Raw genomic sequence first — 18,315 nt, 5'->3', positions numbered from 1 at the left:
GTCCGTTGACCTCTTTAGGTACTTCTACCCCTGAAGTCGACGATGGCGCCAGATTTCACCTCAAAGAATCTGACGGGGCTGGATGATATCTTACAACGTGGAGAAATGAGGACGATATTATACCAAAATTTTCAGAATGCGTTTGTTGAATTTGATTCTCGTTCTGTCTCACCTCATCGTTAAGTTATTTATCGTATGATTCTTGCACAAAAAGTGAGTATAAAAACACAGATTTCTGAAGCTTTGACCCTGCTGAACTCTATGGTCCGCTGACAAGGTGTGATGAAATGTTTGTGGAAACGAGATGCATATCTAGGTAGTAAGATGACATTCTGCGCTGGCAACCAGCTCTACATTTGCCAGGAAAATCCGTACAAAGCGATAGCAATACACACTGAACTGACTTGAACTGGAAATCAGAAACGGCTGAAAACATGGTCCAAAATTCACCGATTCCAAATCTATGCAAGCTAGCCTCCCTTCCGAGCTGTCTCACAATTGGAATCCCTTCAGTTACATGCACCAAAAATCGAATCATCGAACCCTTTGATTCTTGAATCAATTTCAACTTCCGCTTGTGGGGACTGGAGAACCACCCATCACGTTACTCACATCTTCAGAGCTGCTTGCTTCCTATGCATCGTACTTGCAAAGGTCCTCGAACCCCATGTACTCATGTCGCTCAATCTTGTGAATCATGTCTGAGATGCCCACCCCACCTGCGAATTGAAAGGAGGATGGTTTCGGTAACATTGTTCAGGCAGTGGAATTTGGTCAACTGCAATAGGGTGTAGAAGTTGGTACCAAGAGAAATCGCGCTGACGAAGATCATGAAAGCCAATATGAAGATGATAAGTGATGCCCGCCCTAACCAGTTGATCAACTTCCTCACCACCTGCTGGCCGACGATGGCAGCAATGAACGTCACAATAATGAAATAAATAGCTGAAAAAAATGCAAAGAAATGGAGTCAATATATGTCTGTCACTGTAAGAAGGGAAAAACATGAAAGAAACAGCTCATACCGTAAGGCACAGGAAACCGGCTCAAGAGGTAGTATTCAGCAACCGACATGGAAGATGAGAACATCATTGCAAATGTGGCAGTGGCACTTGAAACCTATCATATATTCAGTTATGGAGGTGTTTCAGTCTCAATGCATAACTCAAACATGTATTAAAAGAAGAATTGGGGAGGAGTGTACCTGGGGAGGGATGCCCAGCTCCAAGAACAGTGGCCCCATAATAAAGCCACCTCCAAGACCTAGCAGACCACCGACGAGTCCAGCAGCGATACCGAATAGGCCGTATATGAATACCTGATGAAATTTCAGGGTAGTTTGTTCACTTCCCTTCGATGATAACACCCTCTTCCCACTCATCAGCCCAAGCCCTTCGTACATTGTCACTCCTACTGACACTGGGACCTACGTCCAACAAGCAGAAAGATTTAATCACGCTATGCTTGCTATATGGTGTGTGGCCAATATTGCAACCATACACCATCAATCTTTTATATTCTAATATGCAGTACCTGGAGAAGGTTCAAGACCCAGTACCATGGGGAGCAAGTAGCCGTGTAGTTCTGCAAATATGAAAAGAAAACAACATAGGCGTTAAAAATTTAAAATTTTACTGTTGAAGATGGCAAACGAAGCTGGAAAATTTTGGCAACAATCATACATAAGATCCCACTGAATATTAGATGAGGCTGACATTGATAGTCTACAATTTATGTTTTAAATTGTAATTTTGCTTTGAAATCCTCACCTTTGTGATCTGAAGCACAAGGAACGACACCCACACAAATGAAAGAAGACCAAACTCCTTCCAGTGAACGTTCTTCATAATTGATGTCTGAAATATTGGATTTTTTCCAGCTTAATCCTTGTGACTATGGTTTCGAAAGAATGCAGGTTAGTTTGTATATGATCATTAGATGTTTACCGCCTCATCTGAAGGGATTTTTTTGTCAGCTCCCGCACCTGGTCCAGTAGGGAGTGGTACATATTGTGCTTCCTCACCTGAAAGGTTGAAAAAGGTAAGGAAGAGCTTTTGCATTATGTGACAGATGAGCACATTTCTTTTCTTTCTCTCTTACTTGTTTGCTCCAACCGTTTTGCTTCCTCCTGGAAGAAATGAAAGTAGTCTCATTAGAATAACATGACACCAAAGAAAATAAGGAAAGAGAAAGCTTCACTGTTCACAAAAGATTACCCTTTTGATTATTGTCTCTTTCTTCCATGTCTCAACTCCCTTCAGAAAGGCTTTAGTTGATGTGCCTATTATTGAATTTCAATGTGCAAAGTAAGGCCATTCATGAACAATTAGATAAGCGATAGTCGTGGAGTTGGGAATTGCTACAAAATAGACACCTAGGAAAAGGATTATCAGGAGAACTGTGACCAGCCAGTCAGGGAATATAACATTGAAAATAACACCAATGCTGATCCCAAGCATTAGCATAGGCTGGATGAGCACTGCTAGGTCATAATCGATCACCGGCATGTCCAAAGTCGGATGTTTCAGCTTGAGATTGTAGTAGACTGTCGAAACAGATGCTCCCATGATCATACCTGTCACCAAGAATGCAACATCTCAATAAAAAGTAATTAAATGAACCGGTGATGTACAACTAAATGTTTTTATTATGTAATATAGCTATATTTTTGTACAGATACATAGCAAGTCAGTAAGAAGATTTTTCTTTGAATTGTATTGAAAACGATGTCAACCATCCTGTTACATGGGGCCATAACACATCCATACAAACAACAGATAGATAATTAGGCCTACACAAAAAAGGAGCTCCAAGAGAGCATGACTGTACACCTGATCATAGAGAAGCATATCCCAAAATTAGTATGCAAGTTAAAGACAATACCCAACTAGCAAGGTGCATCATTATGCACATGGGCAACATAGCACATATATTTTGGAGTACTTTAGAACCTAATGCACGATCCTTGCGCCTTTAGATTTGCTATTATTATGTTCGTAAACCACTGCACACATGAATCAATCACTAAAACACACAATACTAAATAAGCTTTGAGGAATAATTGTATGGACAGCAAGAACTGTCGCTTTCAGAGCATGCACACAAGAGGAAGAATCCAGAGGAAGAACTTAGATCCTCACACTTTGATATCGCAGTTGACGACTTCGCATCAAACCCAATGATCAGCGTCAGCATCGGCACAAAGATCCCGCCACCACCAACGCCACCAACGCTCCCGAATGCCGCGCCGAAGAATCCGATCAGTGAACCCAGAATAATTTGCCATCCAAATTCCATTGGCTGACAAAAGACACCAAATTAACACATGTCTAGAAACATAACAAAGCTATCACTGAAAAGTACAATTCTAATAACAACAGTGCATTAGGTCACAAATCAAATAGGAGAGTTCAGTCCCATCATGCTGACTCAAAATGGATTCCATCTAGAGCAGCAGAGCTCTGATACTCTGAGCCCACCAAACATACCCCAGTAAATTAAACGTAAGTACAGTAGCCCATCTCCAAAATTAGCAAACTTGTCCAAAGCAAACTAGTAAACTCTGTAAACTAGAAACAGAATGCTAGTAAACAAATGCTCCAAAAATATTAGTAGGTTGTTTGCATTACCGGCCAAACGTGTTGGTACGAGTTGCCATCGATCTTCCTCATCAGATTGGCGACCTTCTGCAGCAGGCCCATCTCCTCCTCCGGGGCCACCACGGCGCCGGCCAGCGACAGCGAGAGCCCCCGGTCCGCGGCGACGGCCGCGGCGGCGGCCGCAAACGCGACGCCGATGGCGGCAACGGCGTGCCACCTCCTCCCCATTACTCGGCCCCAAGAAGGCAACCGTGCACCTCGCTGCTCTGCTCTGCTACACCCAAAGAATTAGAAAATATAATCCAAGGAAGATTCAAAGATGGACTTTTTTTTCCTTGGTTCGGGAGCCTCGGGAATCACGGGATTAAACGCTTTGTTGCGGATTCGGATTGAGGAAACGTGCAAAGGTCGCAACTCTTTTGGGGTTCTCGATGATTTTCTTGGAAGGTTGGCGTGAGCAGGACGGGGAGAAATGCAGGAACTGCTGACTGGATGGAACGCGATGGCAATGGAGAATGGGAATGTGGGCACTGAGCGGCGGTAGAGAGAGGGGGGGGGGGGGGGCAGGAACGTGTGAACTGTGAAGACGAGAAGGCCACGAACTCCGGAGTCCGGAGCCAAATTTAGAGACGGGAGCTTTTTGCATTTTGGCCACAGGACAACTATGATATTCTGAAGCCCACCGTTAAACTTTGCAGAATTTGTTTGATTTAGTGCGTGTGTCACTTAATCGAAAAAAGAATTTGTTTAATTAAAAACTTGCAGAAATTGCGACTTTGCAGAAGTTCATATATATATATGTATATATATGTATGTATATGTATGTATATATATGTATGTATATGTATGTATATATATATGTATATATATATGTATATATATATATGTATATATATATTTTTTTTTTAATTAGACGTGAGACCCATCTTAAAGCCTCCTTGCGGCGGCAAATATTGTAGCAATTTCCATACGGCTTATGGGCCCCAACTTATTTCTAAACTAGTCCATATACATAGCTGCTGCCCTTAGTACATTCGACACACGTTCTTCACGCCTTATGAAAAAAAAAAACAGATAGTGGAGACGTACATGATGAGTTAGTAGTTTCTGCTTTTTCAGTTACTCTTTTTTTTTTTTGGAGACGTTCTGTCAGCTACAGACAGTGGAGAATTTAGCAGATTGCTGGTGTCTGGGCCCTAGATAAAGAACAGAATGTTCTTTTGGTGGTACCATTCACGAGAACTCATCCTTGAACGTCGCTTTTTTTAAATCCTCTAGCTAGCATGCGCTGTTATCTTGTCCTGGTCGTCTCTTTTTTTTTAATAATGAAAAACAGTTTTCAACGTCTGCACCATGGAGCGCATATAGCTTGCTGTCCTGCTGGTCTCTTGTACCTCATGGCAGTTCATGCCACAAATATTGGAGATGGATTCATTCTTGATGGGTGAGCTCAGTCTTATTTTAAGTTGATGTAGAAGCATGACTTCATTTTCAGTCGAGGACCATTACAATGTTCCGGCCTCGTAGGAATTGAAAACCATAAAAATTGGGTGGGATTGCATATTCAAAACAAAGAAATTTTGTAGGATGGGATGCTTGGAATATAGAAAAAGGAAGTACACATGAATTTTCAAGTGAAGAATAATCTCATTTGCAATTAGTCAAATTGAGCATTAATCTTTTTCATCAAAGCCAGTGACGGTGGGCCCACTAGAACCACATCCCTACAAAGCAGTGGAGGCTAAAAAGTAAATCACAGCTTATCATATCCCTGCCAGTTGTTCTTATCCACCAGTCTCCATCGTTTTTTCTCATGCTCTATCCCGTTAGTGGCTGCAACATCTCTCTCTACGGCTGCGCGGCGAGCGGCGGGAGGTCGGAGCGAGCGTCCTGGACTCAGCATGTCGAGCAGCGAGGCGGCTGCACATAGAGCGGTGGCGCGTCGAGCGGCTCGGGTGCCGCACAGCAAACGGCGGGTGGAGGTGCGACTGCACGACGACGGCCCGGCGAGTAGCGGGCAACGGCTGCACGGGCTATGTTTTCTTTTTGTTCTTCAGTGCTCTTCTAGTTCTTGTTCTCATCTTGGGTAGGTAATTAGGAAGATTTGCCTCGGCCCTACGCATGCCAGCAAAAAAAAAAAAAAAAGAGGTTCAAGCCTATGGTTTTCTTGAGTGGACGTTTGCAATCCTACGATTTTCCTGTAAAATTGGTAGCTAAGAAAAATAAGCAACTGTCGTAATCGTATTTGCTAAAATAGATAATATATCGACATATTTACAAATCTAGTACCTATATTCGGTATTTTAAACACCGAAAAAACGATTCCGGTACCTCAGGAGTCAAATACAGTGAACAGTACCATATTCGACACCTCACAGGCTATAACACCCTAATTTTCACATTATTGAAATAGTAACGAATTTTGTTAGAGGTATTTATGTTAGCTCTTGAAACCATAGAGTAATTTATGGAGCAAATAATTGATTTAGGATATTTGTTGTATTCATGTTGGAGTAGATGCATTAGGGTTTTATTGTGTGGAAAATTCCCTTTTGAAAACCCCGCGAAGCGCTGCTTAAAAATTGTGGAAGAAATCAATTCAAAATCATAAAAGAAAATCTAGAAATTCTTTCTCGGGCCATTTTTCTTTTTCCTCCTATTTTTTTCTCGGCCCATTCCTTTCGGCACGGCCTGCACCTCCTCTCTCCTTCGCGCCGGCCTTGACCTCTCGCCTGGGCCACCTCCTGGCCCACTCTCGCGCTCGCTCCGGCCCAGCCTGCAGCTCCCGCGCGTGTCGTCGCCTCCACTCTGCCTGTCACAGACACGTGGACCCCGCGCCGTCTTCGTCTTCGACCGCGCCGCGCCGCACGAGTCCGACTCCGCATCGTCGACACCACCGTTCGCCCGAGCCAAATCCCAACAACCCAACCGAATCCGTTCCCCCCGCGTGACTGCCTGCCTATATAAGTCCAACCCCCCTCTTGATCTGTCGATGCCCAGATCCGAAAAGCATTGCACCGCCGCCCGCCATTGCTGCCGCCACTCGGAGCTCATCGCCCACTGCTTCTGCCGCTTCCCCGCCGCGGCTGAGCGCATCTCCGGCACCGCGTGCTCGCATGGAGTCTTTTCCATCGCTCGCCGTCGCCCCTCCACCATTGAAGCCCCGTACCCAAGAAGGAACTAAGGAGCTTTGTCACCCTTCTATCGCCGACCTCCTTCCTGAGCTACGCTATTGAAGGTGAGTCATCAATCGAGTTCGCCATGAGCCCCTCTTCGTTTTCCGCCGCTCGCTATCGTCCCCCGTGCTGGCGATGAGGTCTCCGCTCCCTTCGGTGAGAGCGCCGCCGTCAATCCCCTCCCGTTGCCGTTTTCCCTCTCTGCCGCCAGTCGGCCAGTGCCGCCCCCTTGCCCAACCGTTCGATGCAAATCCGACGGATGAGGTTAGATCTAAAATACCCCTTCGAACATCCAATCCTGAGTCGACATGTGTCCCCTTTAAACCCAGTCAGCACTCAGTGCCACCTTAACCACCGAGTTAGCCGGCCACCTCAACATCTAAGCTGACGTGTCATGCCATGTTGCCTAACCTTGCTCAGTTAGCAAATCAATCTTTTTCAATAAAAAATAATTACAAAAATTCTAGAAATTGGTAATTTTGCAAATAAGCCCCTAAACTCTTATGAAATTAATTAAAAGCCCCTATCTTTTTTACAATTTAGCCCATGAACTTTCCAAAATTACATTTAGGTCCCTCTAATTTTACAAAAAGGCCCTTAAACTTTTTGTTTAATTCAAAATAGGTCCTTTTCCTTTTAGATTTAACCCTAAAACTTGTTTTTTTAACATAACTTTCTCTCCTTAACTCCGTTTTAGGCTATTTTCCCACTCCCGCGTTCGTAGCAGCGTGTACTATTGTTTAGTACTATTTTTTACAGATGTTAGCTATTGTTTGGTGTATTGTTCTTACTTAGTTTTATTGTGTGCTTTTCTGATTTGTTTTGAGAGCAGTCGAAGAGCAGTTCGAGAATCTCCAGGACCAAGCCTTTGAAGAGTCTGAGCAGCAAGTAGGAAGAGCCAAGTGTCCTTGAACATTTTGATCCCAGTTTTTGAATGCATTCTTTATTTCAAACATACATGCTATTATGTTTGAATCCCATTTACTTATAGTACCATGTTCCATATTTTCCTTGTCGCCTAGTAGTCAGTAGTTGTTATGTTGGGTAGGTTATGCTTAGCTGTGCATAAGGATATGGATGGGTAGTCAATGAAACATGATTAATAGTCTATGCAACTATAAGGTGGGAATTCCAGTAATTGTTGTAGCAACATGGAACTTAGGGATGTCGAGCAGAAGGTTGGTTGATGATGGTGTATGAGGCACAAGTGTGTGAAACACTTTGGTAGGTGGTAGTGTTTGCTCGGTGTCCTAAGGATCGGTTTGTGGAATGACAACCCAAGAATTATCGTCCATCCACGAGGCTTATGTGGGTATGGCCTAACTTAGTAATTAACGGATCCTCAGCATAGAATGAGCCATTGGTGATGTAGTGGAAGGGAAGAGTGATTCTTTCCGGAGCTACAAGGCGCATGAGGGGACTTCTGGGTGGTGTGACTCCACTTTGACGAAGGTGAAACCTTAGCGGGCTTATTCTTGTAGGGAGGATACTTTGTGACAGCCTTGTAGTGATCACCGAGTGACACACCACTGGTATGTGTTAAGTGTTTGCGCAACATGGCAACAAGGAAATCACGACTCGTGGGGAAAGTTGGACAACCTCTATAGAGTGTACAATCTGATATATCAATCGTGCTCACGGTCATGAGAGACTTAGATCCTCACATGATTAGTTGGTTTGGTTTAGTTGATTTGGTTGGTTACCTATGAAGGGTTAATATCAGTGGATGGTTCTTGGTTACCTGTGATGGGTATCAAGTTAGTTGGTTTAGGAATCTGATGTGGAATTCAGGTAGTTAGGAAATATGTGGAGATATTCCTAGGAGTTTGATGTCTAGTGATGAATCACATAGTTAAATAGGATGCTTTTATAACTCTTTTACGATAGCATAGTTGGCATTCTTGAAAATTTACCTGTTATAGTCTATTTCTTTAGTCAAGCTTGCATGTCATATATTTTCCACATTTGCGGAGTACGATATGTACTCACACTTGCTATGTCCATTCAAATGTGCATCAAACCGCTGCTCAAACCGTAGAGACATTGAAGGAGAGCCATACTTTTACATCGATGAAGACGAAGATTGCTAGGCTGGTGGATCCTCCGGTCAATTGCCTGTGGAAGATGGAAGCTTCGCTGTGTTTAGTTTATGTGCTTTAGTTAAAGACTTTGAGGTCTATCTATTTTGTTTAAGTTAAATATTGTAATAATAGCACTGTGTGTGATACACTGATGAAGTCGCTCCATATATGAAACTTGATCTTGGCATACATGTGGTATGCATCCGATTTTATCCCTTTATAAAACCCAGTCTGACACAGGCTGGACCCACTCACATCACGTCGATCGATGCTTTTGGCATGGCATGTCACGTCGTTTCTCTTTTGCCACCTTTTTGAATGCGCACGTTGTTGTGTTTCACTATAAAATACGAGCGCATTGTCATGTTTCGCTATAAAGAGCCGTAGCGTGACCAGAAAGCAGACGAGCGATGCGAGCAAGGGAGGAGAGGAGAGGAGAGGAGAGGAGAAGTAGCAGCGCAGCGGATGGAGAGGAGAAGCAATGCGAGTTGAGGAGTAGCAGCATCATGAGGAGAGGAGAATCAGCCTGAGACGAGGAGTAGTAGTAGCGCGAGTTACAACAAGTATTTAAATTATGTATTCAATTAATACTTACAGCAATAATAGTAATTAGAGTAAGTAGATTATTTAATCAGTTTAATTACATTTGTATAATTATTTGCTTAGTTTGGTTATTGAATTTAATTATTTGCTTAGTCCGTGTACTAGTAATTACTGTGAATTTGTATAATAGTAATTATTGGTTTAGTCAGAGTAAGTAGATTATATAATAATAATTAGCATAAATTTAATTAGTCAGTGTAATTAGATTATTTAATTGTTTTAATAACATGATAGCCTAGTGGTGGCATAGGGTGGTGGCCTAGTGCATGCATATATGCTCTCTATAAGTGGAAGTAGGGTGACATGCAATGAGAGAAAAGAGAGAAAAAGAAAGAAAAAAGAAAAGATAAAGGATAAAAATAATTTTTAGGAAGATTAAAAAATATGGGTTGGACAGAAAGATTTGATAAACATCACAATGCACCAAAAATTTATCAAATTGATTTTTTTTAATTAAAGTAATGTTTTCCTATTTAATTATTATTTTAATTCAATCTATTAAAATAGTGGTGCGCACAACTGCCCTTAATTAAAGAAAAGAAGTAGCTGTGAAGTCAAATAGAACAATATTTTCAGTATCTTCTACTCACTATAGACTAGTCCCTTTCTCTCTTCAGCTCATTTAACATAAAGAAATCTATGAATAGGTTAATAGTGTATTATTAAATATGAGCACTGAAATTTTGCTAGGAACTATAGGCATAGTAGTATTCGTCGTAAAAAGAAGATGATCACCTGGGTTGAGAGCGGTATACTGATGCTTCTGACTTCTAGAAGAGTAAACGTGGTATAAAGAAACCTAGCAAAACTAGCTTCAAAATAGTTTTGAGGTTAATTTATAATAAGATTGAATATTTGATCAATATAACTTTCATGTTAGTCTAATTAATATTTTAATTCAATATTAGATATTAATTATTTTATTTCAATTCAATATTGATGATTTAATTAGCATTGTTAATTACTTAAATATTTTGTATTATTAAGTATAGTACTATTTAATTTGCATTGTTAATTATTTATAATTTATCGATGGGCTAATTAGTTGTGTATCGTATATACATCTAAGTAATTATTTTATTATATGTATTTTGTTTAGCAGACACGATATGACTTTCCATATTTATTACAGATACCGTCACGCAGTTTTGCATGGGAGACTCATAATAATTCAGAACTTCCAACACATACAGAGTTCAGTTGAGGTACCTAATGACCTGGATGGCCTGAAATCACATGTTATGAGCCTTTTGCGTGTAAACTAGCAATCTCATACTGTTGTCCTAGAGGGTGTGCGGCCACGATTTGTTCCAAACAGCTCGGTCGTTGTCCATACGTTGTTCGAGATAAGAAGAAACAACGCATGAGTTTTGTACTCATGCAAGACATTGAAGGAGAACTTTGATATGAGAGTGTATGTAAACATAGTGTTACAACTAGTGCAAGATGATGCAGTCACTACCGTGGAAGGATCATGCTAGCAGGTGATGCATGCAGAGGATGGAGGGCATGTTGAGGAGGGTAGTTCTGGTAGAGAGGGAGTTAGAGTGGACCCTTCTAAGGTAAATGCATGATGTATGGATGATGAAGCCGGTGGTAGCAGGGATGAAGAAGCTATCGACAATGATGATCCAGTGCCTGCGATCCAATACTTTTATGGTGCTAGGCTGCTGAATTGTGTCATCGTTGACTAATTGGGGATATCGGAATAGCAACTTCCAGGTTGGGCAACATTTTTGTATCAGGGGGAGGTCATCCACTTTATTAGCAACTATGTATTGATAAGAAGGGATCATAAGTGCACCCGATCTAACCCTACGGAGTATGAGGTCAGGTGCATCAAGCACCCGAATTGTCCTTACTTCATACAAGCACATATGCCAAAATATGAGAACTATTTTGTGATCAGTAGACACACCCCACATACATGCAGCGAAGATGCTATTATGAATGTGAGCCACGCCGTTGATGCGAGGTTAGTAGCCCAACTCCTCATCACTCTTGTTGGCACATATATTTGTTTGTGGCCAAAATCCATTATGGAGGAGGTGCAGACTAAGACGGTTATGCTGATCAATTATCACACTGCGTGGCAAGTGAAATAGAAGGTGTTGAAGATGCTGTTTGGAAGCTTTGAGGAGTCTTACAACTATACTCCAAGGCTAATGTAGAAGATTACCATGACGAATCCAGGGACTTAGTAGGCCATGGCGGATGAGCCGATCAAGCTAGATGATGGGTCATACAACACCATTGGCCGATACCTCATTAGATTATTCTGGTCCTTTGGACAATGCATCGAAGCTTTTAGACATTGCAGGACAGTTGTACGTGTGGAAGCCATATTTCTTAGCAGCAAGTATCGTGGTACCCTGATGACAGCGATAGTGGCAGATGCAAATAATTAGATCATTCCTCTCACTTTTGCAATGGTTCAGTGTGAGAACAATGATAGCTGATTGTGGTTTCTCACTTTGGTGAGGACACGTGTTGTGGGAAACATGGAATGAGTTTGCATCATCTCAAATTGTAGCAAGGGCCTTCTACATGCGTTAGAGGTGCTACATGATGGCACAAACAACTCCATTGCATGGCCTGATGTGGAGAGAAGATGGTGCATGCGACACTTGGGAGCGAACCTGTACACAAGGTACCGCAACAAGTCTCTTATAAAGAGATTCAAAGGGTTGTGTCTATAGAACCATCAGGTGAAGTTCAACAAGATATGGAGAGAGTTTAATGAGATCACTCGTAAGATAATGACAAATCAACAAGCATAGGAGGACCATCTATGAATATAAATGGTTGGGGGATAAACTATCGTTAGCCGTTCATGTGTTACGTTCAGCCAGTGGATAGCGAGGAAGTTGGTGGAGTGTTATGCTCTAATCCATGACACTCACGGTGGCATGTTAACACATAGAATTTAAATGATCATATTGTACCATTTATTATGCAAATAGGTCTTCTAAAATTATTGTATCATATGTTAGGTACACTATCATGATAATGAACATAACGGAGGCATTTAACAATGTCCTAAAGGGAGTACGGGGCCTCCTGTTGTGTGCCATCATTGAGCTCACATTCTATAGAACAACGGACTACTTTCGAGACCGTGGTAATGCTGCTATGAATTCCAGCACGCGGTTCACACCTAAGGTGGAGGAAATCATATCTAGATGGAGCAATAAGGTACACTTCCATCAGACAAGGATCTACGACTTGACCAACAATGAATTCGAGGTCATATGTCGCCGTAGGTATGCTTCAAGGTATAGCGTAGGGGACACCATGCATCAATGACAACTTGGGCCTCACGAGGTGAAGTGCACATTCAATAAGCTAAAATGGCATCATATCCCATGCTCGCATGTCTTAGCTGCTTGCAAGGACATGGGTGGCAATGACGGAACACAGTACGTAGCACCGTACTTCACGATCAATACATTGAGGAATACATGGTTTCAAAGATACGGTCCTTCAACATCAGAAGCAGGTACAAAGTGATCGAGGGGTCTAAGTGGGTACTGTATTTCCGAGCACGATACACGGATCCTGGAAGGCCTAGAGCCACGAGGCTACAAGGTGACATGGATAAAATAGATGCTATTGACGACCCACGCAAGTGCAAACTTTGCAAACAACCTGGCCATGACAGGAGGACATGCCCGACCTACAGTAAACTATCAGGCCACTATCGAACTGTAGTGTATTAGAGTTGTTGCATTTTAGTTTGTTGTTTGAAGTTATTCGCAGTCATGATTTGTATTCTAAATTGTTATTCACCTATTAGTTGTACTACTTATTTTATAATATATCGTTTGGTACTAGCATCACATACGATATTTTTTTATTGAACCATGAAGCTGGGTATTCACCTATTTATTGAACCATGAAACTTGTAATATATTCTTATTTGTTATTCACATATTTATTGAAACATGAAGCTTGTAATATATTCTAATTTGTTATCCACCAACTTATTGAACCATGTAGGTTAAAATCATTGTCATAGCTCATGGTGGTCTTCCCGAGCTTCTTCAGCAACGGTACGATAAGAACCATAGGGGGCGAATGATTTTCACAGGACAGCAGATACCACAATTATATGTGATTTTTAATTTCCATGATAATTCTCTACTAACTCAGTACATGTATTTGATACATTTTGCTGTTGCTTCCATTGAGAGCCTGGAGTGTCCACACGATTAAGGAGTTAGACCATCGATTTCACGAGCCACTCGCACAGGCAGGACTACTACCTTTTACTCTCATGATAGCCGGAGCTCCTATGGTGGGTGGTAGTAGGACGCCTCCCCCATCAATTGAGGAGCCACGGCTCACAGGTCTTGTCAACCGGTGGCGTCTTGAGACATACACGTTTCACTTTCCTTTTGGTGAGATGGCCGTAACATTGAGGGACGTGGCCATGTTGACTGGGTTGCCAATCAGGGGCATTCTGTTAGTAGTTTCACGACCAACAAAGGAGTAGTGGAAGGGTTATGTTGAGGGCAGATAATTATTTGTTATGTAATGCACTTTAAATATTGTAGTACTATTTAAGCTTTATTGACTATCTGCATCTTATAGATTTGGTGTGTAATATGATAAGAAGGATGTTGGCCTCTCCATATCCTGGATTCATGGGCTAATACAGTTCGGTCCATCCCCATCAGATATGGATAAGGCTACAGTTTTACAGCACTATATAAGGTGTACTTATACGTCTTGCTGGGAGGTATCATGTTCTGTAACATGGCTAACGATTATGTCATCCCCTATATTGTATGGTTAACGAGTCGGTTCGCATCACATCCTTATAAGCCGACATCGATCGAAGAAGATAGGATCAGTTACAGGCTTCCTATACCTTTTACAGCTATAGAGCTAGGAGTACCTCCTGGTTTGTCAGCCTTGGGTGCTCAAGAGCTATTATCCAGTCTCCATCTCCGATGGCATTACAGATGACATGAGATCTACGATGGAGTATCAGTGGATGCATGCCAGGCTGAGATGGAGTCAGCAGCAAGATCATGGTAGCTACTCTCGGGTGATCAGTGATTGTGTCGGAGGATTAACTCCTGTCGCAGGGATCCCGAGAGATCCCTTTTTAGAGATTCGGCCGGGGGGATGATCCTGAATAAGTTCGTCGGAGAAATGAATGAGAGCGGACGTAAATGCAACGGCCGGTGGTGGGGGATGCTCGACCTAGTGCAAAGGGAAGTAAATGCACCGGAGTTTAGACAGGTTCGGGCCGCACGGGGGCGTAATACCTTACTCCTGTATGGATGCAATAACTGTCCCGAGAGAGATCCCTCAAGAATGTAGCTGGTTACAAGAATATTGTGTCTAACTAAGAGCTTGAGGCTCCTTGTTCTTGGGCAGGGACTACGGTCTTATTCTTGGTGCTTCTGTGCTCGATGCTTACGGTCTCTCCTTCGTCTCGGATGTATCTTTGGTCGGACTCTCTTTCGATCTATCCTTTGTTGATTGCTGGGGGGGGGCCTCCCTCCTCTTCTGTGTGTCGACTTTTTTATGCATTCACCGGCTGCGACATGCCCCGAACGGGAAGGAGGGAGCATAAGTTCCAAGACGCCATGACTGGGAAAGGCATCATCATTTTCTCTGGGCGAAGTGACCGGGGAGGTGGAAAATGCGGTGCACACCCGGTCACTTGTCACCATAAAACGCCCTGGCAACGGGCGTCGTTGAGAGGGCCCACCGGGCAGCCACAGAGCTACCCAGCGTGCCCGCCCTGTCTTGTTCTTCTGCCGCGGCAGGGCGGCAAGCGGAATGCCTTGATCCTGGTGATGTTATCCTGAGACACACCGGATGACACGGGACGGGACCCGTGCAATTAATAGCCCCACGCCTCTCTGCCAAAACGTGGCAGGAACTGACACTGCGGCGAGAGCAGTTGGGAATGTCAGGCCGCGCATGCTCATTAAATGCGGCCTCAGACCTCTGACTGATTGACACCTCATCAACGGGCCCCTCGAGGGCCTTTCTTTGTCGTCGGGGCACCGAGTGCTTGGGGAGTACTGTTCACCTCCCCGAGCACTCTCTCCCGAGAATGCTTATCCTCGTCCTCAGGGCACCGGGTGCTCGGGGGTACTGTTTACCTCTCCGAACACTTTCTCCCGAGCACTCTTGTACGAACCTTCAGGGAACCGAGAGCCCGGGGGCTGCCACGCGCAACCCCGAGCACTCTCTCCCGAGCACCTTTGCACTGACCCTCGGGGAACCGTGCGCTCGGGGACTGCTGCGCGCAGCCCCCGAGCACTCTCTCCCGGAACTTAGCTCTTCTGATCGTCGGGGGACTAGGGTGCTCGGGGGTGACCGGGAACCTCCCCGAGCACTTTCTTCCCGGTACTTAGACTCTGCGGGTCATCGGGGAACTGGGGTGCTCGGGGACCAGGGACTGTGGCCCCGAGCACCTTCTCCCAGAACTTGGACTTTCCTCACCTCGCAGGAGGGACCTCGTGGGGTGGTGACACATGACAGACGGCTGGCCTGGCCTCGGGACTCAAGGACCCCCGGTTCCTGATACACCGACAGTAGCCCCCGGGCCCATTGGCAGGCGATGGTACGGAGACCGTGGATGGGCCCTTCGTCGCGGACGAGGCCGAGGTTGTCGCGGACGCCACATGGCAAGCTTTCAAGAGGTGGCCCTTTAGATCCGGGCCTCTGGTACTGCCCAACGGGGAGATGAGTGGACGCGCGTCCACACAACTCCCGAAGGGCATGACAACGGTACGGGTGGCACGCGTGGCTACCTCGCAGATCGAGGAAAATATGCCTGGCAGCCGCTGACACCGCACGACCAGTGGGAGATTCGCCTGGCGGTTGCGTCGACCGAGGAAGCCGTCCCGCCGAGCGAACCGTTGGCAGGCGACGTTTGAATTCTGAGATATAAAAGGGGGAGGGGATCGATCCGCCCCCCTGTTTACGCCATTTTGCGATCTTGCTCTCGTTTCCTTCGTGCTCCGGAGCCCTTAGAACCCATTTAAGCGATCGGAGCGCTTCTCCTCCTTCCTCTCCACCACCAGACAACCTCCCCTCCTGTTGAGATGCCGAGAGCCAGAGGAAGCCGCCATGACAGGACTCCGGACAGCGTGCTGCCGGAGTCTCGCTTGAAGAATAAGGAGGCGGCGGATAAAGTTAGGAAGCTGCTGGTCCCCGAGGGCCAGCAGGGAGCCTCGGTGGTGACGCCGGCGAACTTCCCGCCGGTGAAAACCATTCCCGGGCACATCGTCTTGTTCACGTCTTTCGTGGCGGCGGGACTGGTGCCGCCGTTCTCACGTTCTTCCTCCAAGTCCTCGACACCTACGGCATTCAGTTGGTGCACCTGAGCCCCAACTTCGTCGTAGTGCTGGCAGTGTTCGCGCATCTGTGCGAGATGTTCGTGGGAGTGGCACCTTCGATGACGCTTCTTCGACATTTCTTCGTCCTACGGTCGGCCGGGAAGAAGAGGGGGTACTCCACTGCGGACGTCGCAGGGTACTGCAATCTTCGGCTGCGAGACGGCCTGGGGGAGCAGTACATCCCCCAGGTGCTGCACAGCAAATGGGAGGAGTGGCGGCGGGACTGGTTCTTCGTCGATGTCGACCCCCATGATCGTCTTGCCCTACCGGAAGTGGCGGCGGAGCCCCAGAAGTCGACGTGGGAGGTGCCGCCACCGGAGGATGCGAGGTTGGAGCCGGTGCTCGAGCGCATCAGATTCCTACGCGACTCCGGGCTGACCTAGGTAATGGTGGTGGCGGACTTCTTGCGCCGCCGCCTGGCGCCCCTGCGGGAGCGGGTCCGGCCGTGCTGGCTCTACACCGGGCCCAAAGATATCACCCGGACCCAAATCGGCGCAAGCTGGGATCTGGGCCCGGCGGAGCTGAGGGGCATGACCCGAGTGGTGACCGGCATGGAGGACACGAGCCGGGCGGAGCTCCCGTGGCCGGAAATGGCGCTCTGCACTAACCCCGAGCGCGCGGTGATCTTGGCGAAGCTGCCGGAGTTTGATGCCCAGGGGCTCGTTGACCGGCCGAGGAGCCGGAGCCCCGAGGCCCCCGAGCTCCCTGGGTCGGATGAGGTGGCCAGCGAGGAGGCCGCGAGCAGCCCGGTGCGGGCCGGTGGCCCGGGCGCCGCGTGCAGCGAGCCGCAGGCCAGTGGTGGAGCCGCTGCGAGCAGCAGCCGCCGCACCGGAGAAGAGGGCGCCGCTGATAGCGCAGTGGCGGTGGCGCTGGGAGACCGGGGGAAGCGCCCCCGAGTCTACATCCCCGCGCCAGAGTCCCCGCCGTCGCCATCGGTAGCGGCGACGTTCCCGGTCTTGGAGCCACGCCTTGTGAGGATGGGGCTTGACCCGGCGCCTGGAGACCGCGCGGCGGCCCCGCCGAGCCTCCGGCGGAAGAGGAGACGGGAGGATTCCGGGCCGGCACTGCCGGGCCCGGAGTTCAGGCTCCTGGCGGCCAAATGGCAGTACATGGGGACTACGACCGCGTAAGTTTCATTCTTCGCTCTTTCTTGGGCGCTCTCCGCCTGAACTGAGCTTCGGTTTTGACTTTCATCTGTCTCCCGCAGGCCACCCACGGGCGCCGCCGAGGTCGAAGGAGCACCGGCGCTGGCGCCAGCGCCCGAGCCAAGCCGGCCGGCGGAGCCGAGGCAGGCAGACGCGACGATGGCGGGGGGGCCAGCAGACGCGGCGGCCGAGGCGAGGACGATGGAAGCGGCGGCCGAGGCGGGGACACAGCCATTGCCCGAACCTTCGGCGCCGGTGGAACCTACCCCGGGCGTGCAGAGCCCGGGGTGGATGATGGCGGAAGCAGTGGCCTTGACGGGGCCAGCGGACGCGGCGGCCGAGGC

At 46.5% G+C, this 18,315-nt stretch overlaps 1 protein-coding gene across 1 annotated transcript; it reads right to left on the bottom strand.

The window, feature by feature from the left end:
* Positions 1-311: 311 nt before the first annotated feature.
* On the bottom strand, positions 312-4,155 carry LOC133897520 (sulfite exporter TauE/SafE family protein 3-like). Its single transcript, XM_062338282.1, has 12 exons — positions 3,630-4,155; positions 3,141-3,300; positions 2,375-2,575; positions 2,217-2,281; positions 2,101-2,128; positions 1,947-2,023; positions 1,770-1,856; positions 1,534-1,584; positions 1,205-1,426; positions 1,026-1,119; positions 805-945; positions 312-719 (listed from the first exon to the last, which is right to left on the bottom strand). The coding sequence occupies exons 1-12, from the start codon at positions 3,825-3,827 to the stop codon at positions 634-636; spliced, it is 1,410 nt and encodes a 469-aa protein (XP_062194266.1). The 5' UTR covers positions 3,828-4,155; the 3' UTR covers positions 312-633.
* Between the last annotated feature and the right edge of the window lie 14,160 nt (positions 4,156-18,315).

This window comes from Phragmites australis, chromosome 17, assembly GCF_958298935.1.
Source record: "Phragmites australis chromosome 17, lpPhrAust1.1, whole genome shotgun sequence".
In the NCBI taxonomy this organism is placed as follows: Eukaryota; Viridiplantae; Streptophyta; class Magnoliopsida; order Poales; family Poaceae; genus Phragmites; species Phragmites australis.
Note: the sequence above shows the minus strand (reverse complement) of the source record. Positions and strands in the feature narration are given on the sequence as shown.

Excerpts from the sequence above, each read along its gene's own strand:
- LOC133897520 (XM_062338282.1), bottom strand. The coding sequence starts at position 3,827 with ATGGGGAGGAGGTGGCACGCCGTTGCCGCCATCGGCGTCGCGTTTGCG. Across the intron at positions 2,576-3,140 it reads GTCAACTGCGATATCAAAGT|GTATGATCATGGGAGCATCT; the intron begins GTGAGGATCTAA and ends TCTTGGTGACAG. Across the intron at positions 1,857-1,946 it reads AAATCCCTTCAGATGAGGCG|ACATCAATTATGAAGAACGT; the intron begins GTAAACATCTAA and ends CCAATATTTCAG.